Raw genomic sequence first — 18,913 nt, 5'->3', positions numbered from 1 at the left:
ACACAATGATCGAACCAGTGTTGCCACACGAATAGAAATTTTCCTCATCGAAATGAAATTCAGGCAAAATTTCGGTCGAATAGCGAGAAGGGAAAATTTCATTACAAATTTCAAATTTGAAAATATTGGACTGTCTTTTGAAGCTTCAAAGCTTGGCGTTTTCACTTTCCTTAATGGCGTAATTTATTCCCCCAAAAATGTTCTGCGTAGCTATTTTTATAAAATTTGCCTTGAGACCGAACATTAACTTCCAATGTCTAATTTCTAAAATTATTGTAACAACACAGGTAATTAACATAATGTTAGCAGTTTTCATGAAAAATTTCTGATTATTTTTGCGAAATGTACAACTTGATATATATTTTTTGTTGTTGTTGTTATTCCCTTCTAATTTCCTTCACTCATCTAATCATGTTTATTTTTTTAATTTGTGTTTTGTAAAGAGTCAATTGGAATAAAAAAAAATTCCTGATTGCGATTTCAATTCTTTTAGATAAAGGAAAAATTGTATGAATGAGTGAAAATTTGTACCCGTGAAAGCGAAATTTTGCTCACTGGTTTTGGCAACTCTGTATCGAAGCCTTGATTACAGGCTGACACGTCACCACTACGTCAACGGAGAGGCCAATTTCTTCCAGTCCTGATAAAATTTACCCTGGATACGAGGATCCTAAAAGCAGGTCCAGGGATTTTAAATGAATTCAATTCCGGTCCAGGAGAGAAAATCAGCACGCGTAAATCGGATCTGGACCGTAAAGAACCTTTTTATATGTAACGTATTTCAATTCGGTCCAGGAACCTTTTCTCCGGCTCAATTTAAATACGGTCCAGGGAACTTTTTTCAATGAAACAATAAGCAACTTGTACCGAATTCAAATTGTGCGAGAAAGAAGGTTTCGGTCCTCCAGCGGAACCCATTAGGAACCCTGCCTAAAAGAATGTGGATATTTATCCGAATACTACAGTGCGTTCGAAAAGTCCCCGCATTCATATTTTTTTTAAAAAAAATAAGCTACTAAGGCATTCATCTGGATGAGTTGGCAAGCCTGCCAGTAGAGATTAGTATGACCTTGAAAAACGAGCTTATCTTATATTTAGAGCAATGCTGCTCTTACAGTCCTTGGTGTGAGACGTATAATCACAGTTGGTCAACAATGCCTTTTAAACACAACGCCCACTGAGACGTGGAGAAACGCAGCAACACAACTTCTGTTGTCTGCTTCTATTGAAATCAAATGATGCAACAACCACTACAGGGAAACGTGTGGAACAGAAGCACGGAATTTCCATGCCAGAAGTCTGCAGGTTATCCTAAAGGTTGTCGCCCACTGAGACGATATGTGAGACATATGAAACATGTGGGGAGAAATGTAGAAGTCTATTTCCCGATGATCCGGCACCAGCTAAAAGCGCAATGCATGATTGATTCAAATTTAGTTTCAATATGCTTTTTATGTATTTCAAGATATAGGTAACAAATGCATTTAATCATTACGTTGACAAGTTCAATAAATTAGAACAATTCCATACCACATTGTAAGAAAATGCTCCCATTTCGCTATAGCAACTAGTATCATGCTTTCGATAATGAAATACTTTAAAAAATTAGATCACTTTTGGGAACACTTTTCAGAACATCTCAATAGCACGGACCGGCCCCCGTGGCGGAGTAGTTAGCACATTGCGCTACGACGCCAGGACTCCCGGGTTCGAATCCAGGCCTGGGCATGGATGTTTGTGAGTGTCCATTCATCAATTTCATCATGTCATCACTCATCCCCATCTTCGCAAATTAGCCAAAAGTGGCACAAGAAGCGAAGTAAAATAATGCAAATCAATCAATAGCACGGCAAATGATTTAAGAAGCCGATTAAAATTGTTTTTCAGAAAACATTGCTTTCTCTTCCAGTTCTCAAGTGCCGCCCACCTCGCTTGACACTCTCCCGTCAGTTCAAGAAATTAGTATAGTTTAATTTTACTCTCGTTATATTTGCGGTGGTGAGTAAATTCCCCGCCTAAGACAATCACGACTTTTACATTAGAAAATATATTTCTATCCGAAAGTATCATCAGCAAGTGCATAATTCTTGCCCGGCGTTTCCAACGTGGGGGCCTGACGAAGATAAAATTTCTTTATTTCCGTCCTCTTTTACTTTATAAATGAAAATTGGGGTTTTTTGATTGGTTGGTTGATTTGGTGTTTTAAGTCCACTTTATGCACATTAAAGCTAATAGGGACTGGACCTACAGTTTAAAGTGGGATCCGAACCACTACGTGCCTCCACCGGGTATCGAACCCGGGACCCCTTGATTTCAAGGCGACGACGGTACCACTGCGCCATCGGGGAGGCCCACGAATATGATAATGAGAGATGACATGATTAAATAATGAATTATCTTGATGTGTGCTAAAAGCAAATTTATATAAAAATATAGAAAATTAAAAGACCATTTCCGAAGCTTACACACCAAGACTTGCAAAGATAATACGCTATAACATTGATTTAAGCATCATATGAAGATATGTATTCACTTACAATTTGGCGTATGAGAAATGGGAGTTATTTAAATGCTCGCTTTCAGAATATAAGTACCCTGAGTATATAGTTTACACCCCCCCCCCCCAACCTCTTCCTGTTCATGAATTCTTTCGTCAATCTAATAAAAAATACTTGAAGAAATATCATTCAATTTCGATGCATATCTCTTAATTCTGTATCTCTCCGATAGGTGTCTCTGCTGCAGTGATTTCAAAAGAAAATTACGTTTTGCTCTGCCATCTCGCGGACAAATTGTGAACTACTTCAGGTAGTAACTGCTGTTCGAATCAGAGGATACAGGAGGTTGTAATTGATTCGAAACCTCCTTTTGAGCATAGTATTTGCAAAGAAAAATAAGAATATCATAATTTCGGTATATTCGTCTACTCATAATGAGATGTTTTCTTTCAACGCCGCAACTCCATCAGCTAAAACACTATTTGCTGCACAGGCAATCATAAAAGATGGAAGGGCGGATATGTCGAAGTTTGAAAGACCAAGTCTCACAACCTCATCATTTCCCATCGTAGCGATTAGCCTAACGTAACATAAGGGCTGACAAATAAGAACACACACATTTTTTAAAAATTTCGAGATATTTCAGAAATGCATTTATAAGGCAAACATATCCGAAACGCCTTTGAAACATATTCATGAGGGAACCAGATAAATTCACTAGTAGCTACCCGTGATAAGATATCTAGCGCGAAGATGATTATTTCGTTCATCCCCGATAGCTTAGTGGCTAACGCTGTTGCCTTATAATCAATGGTTCGATATTCGCTGGAGCCATCACTGGTTCGGTTCCCACTTTGAACTGTAGGTCCAGTCCCGATTAAGCTATCTGAGCATAAAGTGGACACTTGTATTTTAATAACTATTAAGACTGTAGTGTAATTTATTTTTGAATTAGTAGGATGAAGACAGTAAGATAAGCTCAAGATAAAATTTTCACCCGGGAGAGGTGAATTTTTGGCGTGACCCTCCCCCCCACCCAACTTTCTATCCCTAACTTTCATCCCTAGTCCCAAAAATATAATAGCCTCATTTTAAAATATTTTAAGTATTATTGTTAAATAATACGTTTATTGTAGGTATGCATTTAATACCTACATAACGATATAAAAATAACAGTAATTCTTTAACTTGCTACTTGATTTTGCAATGTATGTATTACGTTATGGAGCAGCAAATTCAAAAGTTAAAAGAAACGGCTTGAAGACTGGTAAAAATGCTTATAGAAGACCATCGCACCCACTGGGGACTACGTTGATAAAGACCATAACGATTATGAGGATGGTTGTAAAAGAAAATGATAATTACTTATTGAACAGCCCTCGTAGAAAGAACGAGATAAGGAAACTGGTTGGAAGAATGAATATTGAAGGAGGAAAGAGATGTTAAAAGGATAGCCAAACAATAGGAAAGGGAGAAATGAACGATAGAGATAAAAAAAACCATTCAGAAGCAGACACCCTTGAGCAAACACCCAACAAAGTTGTCTGCCACGCCACCAAATCCAACACTAAATAAACCTAGAAATTATTTACTAAGATACCTAAAGATCCACGGTTACTTAAGATGTTTCCGAATTCCATAGCCATGTCTTTAACACCAATAATCTTCATGGTCACTCTTTCTATATCCAGATAGTCCGTTTCTAGCCTTGTAACAAGTTTTCCGGTGTAGTTGACTGTGTACCGGAAGTTCCCTGTTAATGGAAGACAAAATAATCAGTGTGGCAAATGCACAGAGGAAAAAGGTACTCAAATAGGCAAAAAGGAACTGTAAAGGGCGATCATATGTATCAAAAATTAAGACAGCACTCTAAATTTTATTGTTATTGGTATTATTATTATTTAACCCCCAAGATAGAGTCCTCCCCAGCCAGTATCGTAGTGGTAACTCTGTCTTGTAATCAAAGTGATCCGGATTCGATATCCGGTAGAGACACATAGTGGTTCCGATCCCACTTTAGACTGCAGGTGCAGTCTCGATTAGCTTGTCTGTGGATAAATTGACTTAAAGCAAGAGTTGCAGAATGTAGTGAGTGTATGGATTTACCGTATACAGGGTGTCTCATAAGTAATAGCGCAAACTGACACAGGTGAAAGTACACGATAATAGAAGCAAAGTCATGGCTCTGGAAACGAGCCGTTTTTCGAGATAATCGCGAATGTGTGATTACAAGCCGCCACTGACTTCATTGTTTGTAAACGTCGCCCTAGTTGGTAAAATGCAATAGTGTGTGCGAATGTGTGGTTAGAAGCCGTCCTTGATTGTATTTTGTAAACACCGAGTGCTTTAAAGAACATTTCCGTATTTTTGGTATTTTGCCAACTAGGACGACGTTTACAAACAATGAAGTCAGTGGCGGCTTGTAATCACACATTCGCGATTATCTCGAAAACGGCTCGTCTCCAGACCCATGTTTACTGAGACTTTTTGGCTTCTATTATCGTGTACTTTCACCTGTGTCAGTTTGTGCTATTACTTTTGGGACACCCTGTATACACCAATGGATGACATATTCCAAGGGTGTATCCAGAAAAAATTGAGTATTTACATGGTCATAATATTCATTTACATTCATAGTTTTCTTAACTTATTGATATTTTTTATCTTACTTCGCTTTTTTGCCACTTTGGCAAATCGCGAAGATACTGGATGAAGTTGATGGATACCCTTGCCCAGGCGGAATTCGAACCCGAGAACCCCTTGATTGGTTACGCGCTGTGCTGACCACTCCGCCACGGAACATACGCATTGTGCGTGTATTGTTATTATTTATTGACTTCATCACACGCAATTTCTAAGATAGACGCGTGTGAAAATCTCGAATTCTACACGTTACTTCTCCCTGCAATTATTATATTCGCATTTCTGGAATGACTATAGCCATTTCCAAGAAATGTACGACAATTATAGTGCACAAAGAAACCGTCGAGAATTAAGTACTTTTTAATACGCGACGTTGTCCACTGTTTTGGGATCAAGAAAAGAAAATGATTTTCCGAAATCGGAGGTCGGGATAGGGACCCCAACCCCCGGATCTCTGTACTTCGCAAGGACTTCAAATGTGTGATTAAACTTTCTCGGTCACTCTCAGGGCAAAGTTAAATTTGTTTTCATTTACTTTGCGCAAGGTGAGATTATCCAACTACAGTATATCGCACTGTTTGGAAGTAACTAGTCACTTGTAACTCAGTTACAAGTAATAGTTACTTTTTGTGGAATTCTAACTGTAACTAGTTACTTTTAAAAATAAGTAACCGTAACTGTAACATAATTACTTTTTTCAATAGAAGTAACGGTGCAAACAGTTATTTTTACGGTTGCTTTACAACAATATGTAACGTGGTGCAAAAGGTAAATTTGACTACTCTGTTTCCAATTGTGTGTCTTCTCTGGATGTTAAGGTGAAAGGATTTCTGTGAAATCGCCTAAGGCAAGCAAGCTAAACGCAATGAAAATAGGCGGCTGTGCGGATTTACGTGAATGAATCTTTGATAGAGTAAAATAGTGTGATCGCACGAAGCGTTTACCGAGATGTTCCTCACTATACACCACAATTTTCAGCGCCAGATTTCCACCTGGTGGTGAAATTATGAACTATTATCTTTTTCATGAATATTCCCTTCCCCGTGCTCTCTATAGCCTCTTACCAAGTTTCAGCACAATCCGTTGCTTCGAAAGGCTCTGCGTAGGGCAAAAATTAATTGTGGCCACGACTTCATACTGTAGAAAAGAAATTCGGCAAACCAAGTCTACAATTTATCATCCGTAATTTTAGCTGTTATTTTTGTTACCATAGCAACGTCAATGTTGCCACATACATCAATGTTGCACAACTTATTAGGTAACAAAATATTATCGAACATCTATAAAACATACATTGGAAGTTTAAAAACATGTATGAATGGGACATAATGAATTTTGAAGAAAAATATTACGCGTAGAAGAATTAATTTGTGCTGAAGCAGAGGTAACCCCCCCCCCTCCATTTCTGTCACTTTGACTCAGTATTCGTAAAAAGAAGAATGTGAAATGCAGGAAAAGTCGTCAGTTTTGCATTTCATGTTGTTTACGTCAGTTTACTGCCATTCTTAGCTAATTAGCAAATGACGATGACGTTAATGAATGACGATTAGATGAAATTTGCTACCTGCCTACTTAATGGCTTCCACTATTACCAGATCTCAGTAGACATGCGTTAACTTAAGGCTACGGATTCTATTTACCTGGAACATGCCATTTTAGTACAACATAAATACACTAGATTTGTTACATACCTTTAAAAGACATTTAATTTTAATGTCTAGGACTTTTTCCATATGTGCACTATTATATATAATTAAAATATTATTCCTTATCTCATTAGCAATTTTTATTCTTTCCTTGTACATAATATAGTGTAATATCGTGCATTAGTTTCTTCTAACCTTGAAACTTTTGGTCTGATTTATGTTCAGTTACCTGACATGGAAGTTTCTAAAAATCTCGTGCTGCCATCTGTAGTCATTTGTTTAAGCCTGCTGTTCTAGCGCGTTGTAATAAATTGATGGGACACTCATAGTCAGAACTCCAATGCCTAGAATATCTGAGGCGAAATCTAAAATCGATCACTTAACACACTTTCTTTGTAAAATGAAAACCTGTAAGCCACGTTTCCCTGTTCAGTTACCGGGACATTTTCGCATAATGAAATGCGAAACTAAAATTGCTAAATATTTATTGTAGAGTGCCTCTCCACAAAAAAATCATTCATATATGCAAGAACAAAGAGAGAATACTTTGAAAATCTGAAAGGAATCGTGAATGTCATTTTTGTAGGTTTTTCTAGGTTCACATTAAAATATTTCATAGTTCACGCGGAGCATGGCCCCATTACCCCTTCAGGGTATCGATGCGTCACCCAAGATTCGAACCAGGGACTCCTGGCATCGTAGCAAACTGGACTTACCACAAAAACGGCAAAATGTACTACTATCTAATACGAAAATCCCTGCACCTGCCACAGAATACAGTGTAGTTGGCCGTTTAGATAAAAATTCAACTCCATCTACAGGGTGTCCAAAAAGTCACGCAACCAAGTTTTTGAACGTACGTTACGTACCTTTTGTACAAAAAGCGATAGAGACATGGATATTAACTTTATCTACGTGGATATTTTTCAAACATTAGATAAGAAAAATCATGCTGTACATGAATTTTCAGTACTGGAAAGTTACTGTGGTAAAAAAAAAAGCACCACGCCATGAAGGCGTATAGGGGGTGTGGGGGTAACGCCCCACACTTTCTTGATCAGGTAGTAAGTGGGGGTGATGTGATCAGCATCACGCCCCTGACCGCCTTTACTCCCCCAAGGTGAAAAGAAAAATTGGTGTTGCTTGAAAAAAGATAATTTTTTAAGCATGTTATCCATTACAGGTAATACATTATGGGGTTAATTATGGCATAGTCACTAAAATGTATGTTACTTTGAAATTACGAGGTGTTCTGGCAACATTGGTTTTGTCAGCGGACAGTACCAGGTGTGCCCGACATCTGGATATGTTATTCAATCAGTGCGCAGATGAAAAGAAGAGATTTGAAATTTAGCGTACAAAAAACTAATCTACATATCTTTTTACCCAGTGTAAGTTTCACAACTCTATCGCTATTTGTACAATACTTACATAAAATTTCGCGTAATTTTTGGGTACACCCTGTATAAGCAATAAATTGGGGAGAATTGCTACATAAAGAAAGCAGGTAATGACAGATAAATATACTTGACTTTTAGTACTATTATGTCGAAGATATTTTTGTCGGTCGAACTCCACCCCTCCCTGCCTTTCATATCACTCCCTTGACAACCTTTCTCCTCCACACTATGAAAATAAAGCTTAATTTGTACAAAGAATGATCGTACTTACAGAACGTGACGTTGCATTTGCCCTCCCCGCTGACAGGAACTAAGAATATTCGTCCGCTGCTTTTGTAGTTGCCTGCAAAGTTCAACACAGGGATCCTCAGCTCCAAATCTATTTTGTAGTTCTTCAAGTCCACTCTGAAAGAATGTAAGAGCAACGTCCGTGACAGTGAGACAGAACACAATAGTAATGGCGGGTTAGAAATAAATTGTCAGAGGAAATATAAAAGTTTCAAAGGGAAACTCTTAATTAAAAAATCGAAAGCGGAAAAATTGTGTGAATAAAAACGAGTCACGTGAGATAGAAGGGAAAGAGAAATAAAGTATGTGTGCGTGAGAGAGAGAACGAAAGAAAAAGATAGAGAGAGCAAAGAGCGAAAGAAACAGAGAGAGAGAAAGAGTGAAAGAAACAGAGAGAGAGAGAGAGAGAAAGAGCGAAAGAAACAGAGAGAGAAATAGCGAAAGAAAAAGATAGAGAGAGAGAAAAGAGCGAAAGAAAAAGATAGAGAGAGAGCGAAAGAAAAAGAGAGAGATGGAAAGAGCAAATGAAAGAGAGAGAGAGAGAGAGAAAGAGAAATAGCGAAAGAAACAGAGAGAGAGAGAGAGCGCGAAAGAAACAGACAGAGAGATGGAAAGAGCAAAAGAAAGAGAGGGAGAGAAATAGCGAAAGAAACAGAGAGAGAGAGAGAGAGAGAGATAGCGAAAGAAACAGAGAGAGATAGAGAGAGAAAAGAGCGAAAGGAACAGAGAGAGAGAGAGCGCGAGAGAAACAGAGAGATAGAAAGAGCAAAAGAAACAGAGAGATAGAAAGAGCGAAAGAAAAAGATAGAGAGAGAAAAGAGCGAAAGAAACCGAGAGTGAGAGAGAAAAGAGCGAAAGAAAAAGATAGAGAGAGAAAAGAGCGAGAGAAACAGAGAGAGAGAGAGAGAGACACACAGACAAAGAGAAAGCGAAACACGATAGAAAGAGAAACGGAGAGAAAGATATACAGAAATAACGAAAAACAGAGAGAGATACAAAGCGGAACACGAGAGAAAGGGAAACAGAAAAATGGAGAAACAGATAGAGAAACAGAAAGAAATAAAAAGAGATAAACCTTGAAAGGAAAGGAGAACAGAGACAGAGAAACAGAGGGCGAGAAAAATTAAGGCTTGATTCACATCTACGCTCAACCACCACTAAGGTCACTGTCCCCTGACGCTTCCCTCACGATAAGGGGGTATCCACACTAGCGATCAAGTTTCGCTCCCGTCAAGGTACGATCAACGTGAGTCTTCACAGGGTACACCGATTTTTCTGTATAAAAAGCCTGCCGATTGTGCTAAGTACAATGTTTAAGATATTTTCAACGACGGACTTGTCTGTTACAGTACTGGCATTAATTACAAGATTGATTGATTGATTGATTTAGTTCATTTTACTTCGCGTTTTGTGCTTCTTGGCTAATTTGCGAAGATGAGGATGAGTGATGAAAGGATGAAATTGATGAATGGACATTCACAAACAACCAAGCCCGACCGGGTTTCGAACCCGGGACCCTTGGCGTCGCTTAATTACAAGAAAATAAAGAAGAAAGGGACATCACAAAGAACACCAATGTCCAGTCCGGGATTCGAGTTCGGAGCACCTGGCGTCGTAGCGCGTTGTGCTAACCACTCGGCCACGGATTGATTGATTTAGTTTATTTTACTTCGCTTTTTGTTCCACTTTTGGCTAATTTGCGAAGATGAGGATGAGTGATGATATCATAAAATTGATGAATGAACACTCGCAAACACTCATGCCCAGACCGGGATTCGAACCTGAGACCACTCGGTTACGGAGGTCGGCTATTAAAATATAATACTGTTTATTGATATACTTTCGGTTTGAAATCGGCAAACGTTTATTTGCAGCTACAATGTGCAAAACTGTAAATGTCAACGGTGGTAAACACTACGAGGTTTGGAATGAACATTTTCAGTCTCTGTTTCATATCGACATTGTTGACCATTTCTTTCATCAGAAAGTTTCAGACACAACACGTGACAGATAAACATCAGGTTCTAACCCTAGTTTCAAGGACCCGATTGTTACGCACATCGTGTGAAAAGTCATCTTCCTCGACTAAAAAAAAAAAGGAAAAATTTTGTTTAGTATTCCGAAAAGTAAGAACATGTTCGTCTAGATATCAAGAATTGGGTTTTCCTTTGGCAGAGGGCTGACCAACACCTCATTTCCCTTTGCTCACACACACAAATGACAATTTTGTTGTCCGGAAAAATATGACCGTCAACAGGTCAGCTTCTTGATTTAAGGATTTTAATTCATGCAAAAAAGGTTATTACAACTAGTGTTCATGGATCATATTTGTGATCAGTCCCCTCTTGAATTTCTATCATTGGCTATAATTGTAATTTGGTTGCTTCCTTTACTCGGGTTCATGAAATCGCATATGTTTACCGATGTTATACAAACAGAATTGAGAAAAAAATATTTTGCGATTTTTTTGCGCAATAATCAATTTTATCCATACTCGCCTTTCTCTGTGTCTCAATAGGTCTTTGACTTCAGCCCCCTCATCTTCTACGCACAAAACTGGGTTACATATCCTCTGCGACGGGCTGAAGACTGCTACTGAACCGTGGGTTAAGCGTTACACAAGTTCCCATGAAGGATCAAGCTTCGGCAAAGTCAAGCTCCGCCCCCTCACGCTCCAGCCAAATATTCTTTCCACCTGATCGTGACCGAAGAGCGAGCTGAGCGTGATCGAAGCGAACCTTGATCGGACCACTAGGTGTGAATGCTGCTATTTAAAAATCATTGAACAATATCTGACAGCACCGTGAGAGGAGGCTGATCTGAGCGTTACTTGTTGTAGATGTGAATCAAGCTTAAGAGCAACAATGATTGGGAAAGAAATAATGAAAGGAGAGAGAGAGAGAGCGGGAGGGAGACAGAGAAACAAGGAGAGAAGGAAAAGAAAGAGAATGCAGGAAGGAGACACAGAAACAGGGAGAGAAGGAAAAGAGAGAGAATGCAGGAAGGAGACAGAAACAGGGAGAGAAGGAAAAGAGAGAAAATGCAGGAAAGAGAGAGAAACAGGGAGAGAAGAAAAAGAAAGAGAATGCAGGACGGAGACACAGAAACAGGGAGAGAAGGAAAAGAGAGAATGCAGAAAGGAGACAGAGAAACAGGGAGAGAAGGTAAAGAGAGAGAATGCAGGAAGGAGACAGAGAAACAGGGAGAGAAAGTAAAGAGAGAGAATGCAGGAAGGAGACAGAGAAACACGGAGAGAAGGTAAAGAGAGAGAATTCAGGAAGGAGACAGAGAAACAGGGAGAGAGGGAAATAGAGAGAAACAGAGAAATTGAGAAATACACATAGAGAAAGCGGAGAAACAGAGAGATACAAAAACAACGAGAGAACAGGCGTCTTCTTGGCGCCTGATCGCAGATAACAACAGAGATAGGAAAAAGAACAGATGCAAGTTAAAAGTAGAATAATTGTTATCATTTTTATTAGCTTAAGCCACACAAATGAAGTTGTGTTAAATTATTCAAGTAGACTGAAAGTACGTGATTCTTTTGCGATTTGCGAAAAATGAAAGCCCGATTTTTCATTGCAGAATTTTGGAAAAATAAATACATCTTAAATGCGTGTATCAACCCATAACGTGCAAAATGCAGTTAAGAAACATGGAGAACGTGCTTAAAAATCCGTAAAGAAATACTGAAAATGACCAATGAGTCCTAAATAACACAAAATACCAAAGGAAAACCAAAATTTCTGTTTCTAATGAAAATTAAAGAGATTAGTATTCGTAAACTTTCATAGTCTTGGCTGATTCAGTAATAAAAATTAACAGTTACGTGGTCACATTGTTTGAATTTTTACACTTCTAGTTAATGTATGTACCTTACTTCCTTAACTTCATAATGTTCCATGCCAAATGCCCGAAGATGTTCCAAAAAGAGCCCGATGTTGAAAGATCTGGTTCCACGCTCTATGCTGACGACCTCATTGTACACGTCTGCTATTGAAGGCACGCCGAACTCCTTAATTCCTAGATGAGAAAAATTGTAAGGTAGATAAGCTCTTTTGTTTGCTTAGCCTAGACATTGTTCGTACGGTAATAAAAGCTAAAGCCATGAAAATAGTCCAGTCAAGGTCACGCCATCGATCTACAGTGTTGCCAATTAGCAACAATTTCAACCGACGAAATCAACCGCATACGTACAACGCGTGAAGTGACGACTGAGCAACTTAAAAGAAGTGTGGCAACCCTGGAGGGCAAAGGGGGGGGAGCTCCGACCTTGACTGGTCCTTTTTCGTGGAGAGAGCAATAGCAATAGTGATTGCCACTGTATATTACAATCTAAATACTGGATGAAATTACAAGAAAAAAGGCATCTCAAGAAAAATGTCTGGCGGCTTTTTTTAGGAATTTGTGAAGATTTATTTATTTAAGAGTTTAATTTAAACTGTAAATTATTATTAACATTACTATAAAATCAATCACACTTTGTCATTTGCTCACATGATTTAATTATTGTGCACAAAAAGCTAAGAAGCACTTGCGAATTTTCAGGATTTACCTCATTTTTTTAACGAAACAGTTGGTGATAATCTTCTGCCATCTATGAACGAGAATAGAAGCTTGTTAATTTTGGTACATAATTCCACTGCCATTCGAGCGGATTAATGTAGGTGGATATTATAGGATGTTCTTACAAGAATATATTTTGAACAGTATTTGTAGTGCGGTTTACAGAAAATTTCAAATTACGGCACATTTACACATACAGTCATATCAAATGTCACAAAGTAAAAGAAGAAAATGAACATAAGAATAAAATACAAAATGTTTGACGAGGACATGAAAAATATAAAAATGTGAACAGAAATATAAAATAGTCCAACATTAAAGATACATGTCAAAGAACAGAAAATCCAAACAAAATACATATACATTCGTTATTCTTATTGACATTATATTGAGTTATTAGATTATGTAAAAATGATTTCTTCCCATTATTTTTATGCATCACGCTTACTGTTCTATAATTTTGAACAGCATACTGATGGTTTTTAGGGCCAATTTAATAAGAATATTGGGGCATGATACTTTGTTATTCAAAATAAATAAAAGTTCATTTATTTAAAGATTACTTCTCCTATCTGATATTGACCTAAGGTTTTATATACCGGGTGGACAGAATTAAAGTTACCCAACTTAGAGCCCTCTGTAGCATGTTTGAGGCATCGTAGAACTCTGAAATTTGGTGAATCCACTATGCGGACCATGGGGAAGAGGATGGCGATAAAAATAGTTCAATTTTCCGCCACGAGGTTGAAATGTGGCGCTGTACTTCCATGATGGGTTGTAATAATGACGTAAACTGCTCCAATTGGTTATGGATTTACCTTTACCTTGCAATCTTGCAATAAACGAGAGATTATTTTCTCGCAACTTCCAGCCACTAACAAATGTCTTTCTAATTAATAACAGCTAAATCAGCCCTGGCCCAAAACCATGGTAACGGTTGAAGTTTTTGCGTGCGATGACGTGTAACCGGCCAAGTGAATGAATCACTTCAATGTGAAGTCACGTGAAATGACAAAACGACAGTGTTGCAGTATGCAGATATTAAACACCAGAACAAGAACAATATCTAGATGAGGATGTGTATTACAGGCTGTGGAAAAGGAGATGCGAAAACCACTAACGCCGTCAAACGGTTGGGCGGGAACTTTACGTCACATACGATGAAGAAGTAATAGGATCTGAGCTGATTATGTCCTTTGCGATTAGTCCACTCACAATTAGTTCACTTCATCAAATGATTTACTAAATCTCATCAATTTACGTTGTCGAATTCATTATTTGAGTTTTTTTTTTGTTTAGGTTCAACATCTTCACCGAAGAGAAAATTATGCTCATTTCTTTGTTTTCCTTGACCCTGTATATCCAGGGTCAAGGAAGTCAGTAATAAGGTGTGTTATATACAGTGTACGTACAACTATAGATTGAATTGTATCTTCTATATATATGATGTATAAAGAAACAAACTGCCGGAGAACTAAGTGAGGTGAGTGTACAATTTTTTATTACTATTATAGTGCAACCACAAGCAAAGAAACCTGCGCAGACTCGCGACTCCTGTGCACCGTACTCCAGTGTGGAGGGGAGGGGGAGAGTGGAGCATGCTCTCTTATAGTCCGAGTTGAACGGAAGAGGAGGAAGGTTCTTTTTCTTGTGGTCGCTCTTGTAAGTAAGGGGAACTGTGATTGGCCATTCATCTATTTTATCACTTCTTCATCATCTCAATTGACTTAAATGGCCGGAAGAGCAAAGTAAATTTATCAAATATAAATACAAACACGTACCGTTTAATAAATAACCAAAATGGAATGAAAAGTTAGCAGTTTGTATTTTTATTGCTTTATGTGAATATGTAGGGAAAAAGCGAGAGAGAATTGTACACCAATGGCAAAGAAATGGTAGGCGAAGTATTTACCAGGATTATACTCCCTACATTCCTGCTCATAATAAGGAGTCGAAGGCATCTTGCTTAAGGATCTTTCTTCGATGTAAACCTAAAAGTTGACTTTTCAGATTACGTACATAATCTTCTGGGCAGAAATGCGCACTGCAGATTCTAGCATTAGCATGATTCACGTTAGCGTTTCCACACGAATCCAAAGCTCGGTGACCGAAGAATCCTTTTGAAAAACGTATATATTATGTTCAACGTACTTGGAAGATGTATCCTGTGCTGAACTAAAATAAATAATAATAACAAGAGGTGTGCGGTATCTCGAAAAGTCGGGACCGGGATCGGAAAGAAAAATTCCGTACCTATCCCGACTTCAGCAAATGACTTCCCTAAATTTCTGGATCCCGAGCAGTCGGGAAATACCGAATGGTCATTTTAAAACGGTATTAATTCTTGACGTTTTCTTCATTGCAAGTGTCTGGAACTTATCGGAAATTGTTAGTTTTCATTCCAGAAATGCAAAGAAAATCACTTAAGGTGAAAATGAGAATTTGAGATTTCCCGACTAGTCGAGAAATTGCGAATATTTCCCGTCCCGAATGTCGGGATTTAAAAAAAATTCCCGTTCCGATCAAAGATATTCTGTCCCGCATAACAATAAATAACTATCTATATTTATTTTCAATTTGTCTGAAGCCACAAAATGTAAATGGGTGGAAATGCTCATTTGTGTACTCGATTTCGTGTGTTCAGTTTCTGGCATGGTTTCCTATCTGCATAGTGCAACACTAGCGCATAGATATGGAATTCATTTCATGGATAAATTCACCTCTTACCGTCGTTTCGTCACAACGAGTAAACAACGGATTGGCCCAACCTATACTTCTAATAACCTTGAGCTAAATCACTAATACCAGAATCTCTTTTGGTGAAGGTAATATTAATCTTGTAATCATTGAATGGCTGTTTACTAGTCTCTAAGAAAAGAAATGAAAGGAAACGAAATGTATGTACTAATGGGTTGAAGCTCATATGAAATGAAATGTAATATGTAAACTGGTAACACGATAAAATCTATCTTAATTTAAAATTAAATAATTCTTGTAGGCAAAAATAGCAAACCTTTTGTCAATAATATACAAAATACTAATCATGTTAAACCTTAAATAGTGTCATAATCTTTAAATATACATGGCAACTGCTATTTTGCAAACTGTCATTAAAAAAATTGTAAAAATTCAGCTGCAAAGAGTGTAAAAAAATATTTTAAGTTAAATTATATAATGCATCCAGAATGTTTTGTTTTCACTGGAAGTCTACTAATATTATAATAGTATCAATAACACATTCAACAATTAATATTTCCGTAGTAGCTTCATGCATACAATATCAGAAACCGAAAAATATATGAAGGAATGAAGATGAGAGTGACGTTACCTCTCGAAAGCCTTTCCGGAAATCACCTAGCTGATTTCCAGAGAAAACCTCTTCAATATTCGCCGCCAGGAAAGCTTAGTTTAGAAAAATATATATTCACATAATTTTTTATTTGTAAATCAAACTGTTCAAATATTTTCACATTGCTGTTTAAAAAAAAATCGTATCTATACGTATTGTGCCAGTAACCTTACAAGCAATTTTAAGCGTTTTTTTTAAAAAAAAAAAATATGAAAAATTGATTTAAATCAAAGAGGTCCGATTAAATTATAAACAATCATCAAAAATGATTTTTTAAAATAAAAATCATTATTTTTAATCACCCTATTCATAGTGTGTCAAATATGGCCTATGCATACTTTCTGCCCCCCTGACAGAGGCCGGGTGCCATGATCGAACTATCAGGATTTTGCCCTGCCATGGCAAGCCAGGATACGATATATATGTGGAGGACTGAAGACAACAACTTTGTAAGCCCTCCCTACAAGCAACGTCAGTTATAACAGTTAGTGTTATGTCAGAACATCAATATTTCTGCCACATTTCAAATTTCTCGCTTTTGCTTCATTTTGTGCCTCTTTTCAAAGCATTTTTTATCCAGTGAATGGCGGGACTGTACCTACCAAGAACTTCCTCAATATGGGACTGAGAAATATGTTACGTTTACGTTGCTCAAAATAGTTACAAGTTACTATTATACTTTCCAACTAAAGTGTTGATAAGATAACAAATTAATTCCAACATAATACATACGTGCATGTTTGTATAATTACCTTCCATGATGCTAGCTGTTTCAGAATATAGGTATTTCAATCCATGAAATTTTATCTTAATGTCCGTTTAGTTACCGAGCAATGAACAGAAATCAAACATTTTAATATGAGCAACAATCGACAATACATTTTTAAGTTGATTACTTTATATCTTTCGGTACATAAAATTACTAGCTGTACACCTTTTTGCTTCCGAGATATTGAAAGTTCTTACCTACATCCATTGCAGTAAAAAGTAAATGTTTACCAGGCTAATTTCTGACAAATAATACAAGATAGAAAGCTCCCATTGTAGGAAACACATTATATACTTACACATTACACATAAATCTTACTACAGTACCATCTAGCGGAAAATATTAAAATTAGGAAATTGATAAAATCCATAATTCAAAATACCTTGCTTGAAATGTAAGCAAAAATAATTTTTCATGGAATTAATTCAGCCCTTTTTAGGGAGCCGTCTCTCAGGGGCGGCTCGAGATAAAATTTTCCCCCGGGCGATGTGAACTTTCGGCGTCTCTTCCCCTACCTTCCAACCTGCCATCCTTAACTTTCCACCCTGGCGGCCTTTCCACTTCCAATAAAATCCTTCATCATGTTATATATTTACGGTTTTAAATTAAAAAATAATAGCCTTATTTGTTCAAATCCGGGAACTTTTCTAACGGTGGAAGCGGCCCCGGCGCCTACCCAGCGTCGAATAACATGGGTACCTGGGGGAAACCCTGGGGGGTAAAGGCGGTCAGGGGCGTGATGCTGATCACATCACCCCCACTCACGACCGGATCAAGAAAGTGTGGGGCGTTACCCCCACACCCCCTATACGCCTTCATGGCGTGGTGCTAAGCACAGGGGAACACTTTACCTTTTTTTTTTTAATATTTTAAGTATTACTGTTAAGAAATACGTATATCACAAGTAAGCATTTATTTAATGTTGCAGTGCATACTATATTATGATAAGCAGCCGTAAATTCAAATCTCTTTTCCTTGGAGTGATGCACATAATGATGTATGTGTGTGTGTGAGTACGTGTGCCCGTATCTATAGGTTAGATTACCTTTCTTATATGTAATTTTTCTTTGTATTTTTTATTTCTCTGTAATTTTTATATTTTTTTCTATATTTTAATTATTTCATATTCATTTTTTTTTGTAAACATGGTCAAGTGGAAGAAAAGGCTCCACAGCCTTAACTTCGCCATGTAAAAGAAGACGAAATAAATAAATGAAGCCGATCGACCAGTTATTCTGTAATCACTAAATTATTACTTTGTTGAATACTTCATTATGCATAGCTACAAATTGACTATAGGCTCGAACCTGTAAAACGATAAAAATCACTTCTATTTTTTCCTTCGGTCTACTATTTAATTTTTACACATTGCTTTCATCTTTTTTTAAAATATTTCTGTCATTTCGTTACTTCCACTAAATAAATACTTGCCCCCCTAACAATATATTAATATTCCTTGATTTTGTGCTGCCATCTGTTTTTCTTTCTTGAAACCCCTTTCTTTGCATCTGTTATTAAATCCAATATCAAATACCGTTTTCCGATTGTAATAACTTTTTGGTTTGACGCCCTTCCAATGACAGCCCTTAAGCCTCTGCGTCGGCACTATAAGTATATCAAAATCGAGAGTTGGATAATAGAACAAACTGAAATATAAGTTACAATGTTGTATTATGTTGAGTTATGATGAGTTTGTAATGTGAATTTATGAACATACGTGTTCAAAATGAAACAAATGACTATCGAATATAGTA

The 18,913-nt window shown here is 37.4% G+C and overlaps 1 protein-coding gene across 1 annotated transcript in view; it reads right to left on the bottom strand.

The window, feature by feature from the left end:
- LOC145994299 (protein takeout-like) overlaps window positions 1-18,913 on the bottom strand; it is a 40,045-nt gene that overhangs the window by 14,580 nt on the left and 6,552 nt on the right. The window contains exons 3-5 of the mRNA XM_083130402.1: window positions 12,351-12,498; window positions 8,459-8,592; window positions 4,099-4,251 (exon numbers count right to left, since the gene is read on the bottom strand). Coding sequence (XP_082986528.1) covers window positions 4,099-4,251; window positions 8,459-8,592; window positions 12,351-12,498 — 435 coding nt within the window. The remainder of the gene's footprint in view (window positions 1-4,098; window positions 4,252-8,458; window positions 8,593-12,350; window positions 12,499-18,913) is intronic.

Source organism: Lepisma saccharinum, chromosome 10, assembly GCF_977018435.1.
Source record: "Lepisma saccharinum chromosome 10, izLepSacc3.1, whole genome shotgun sequence".
NCBI classification, from domain to species: Eukaryota; Metazoa; Arthropoda; class Insecta; order Zygentoma; family Lepismatidae; genus Lepisma; species Lepisma saccharinum.
The sequence above is the reverse complement of the archived record's forward strand: the minus strand, read 5'-3'. Positions and strand labels throughout refer to the sequence as shown.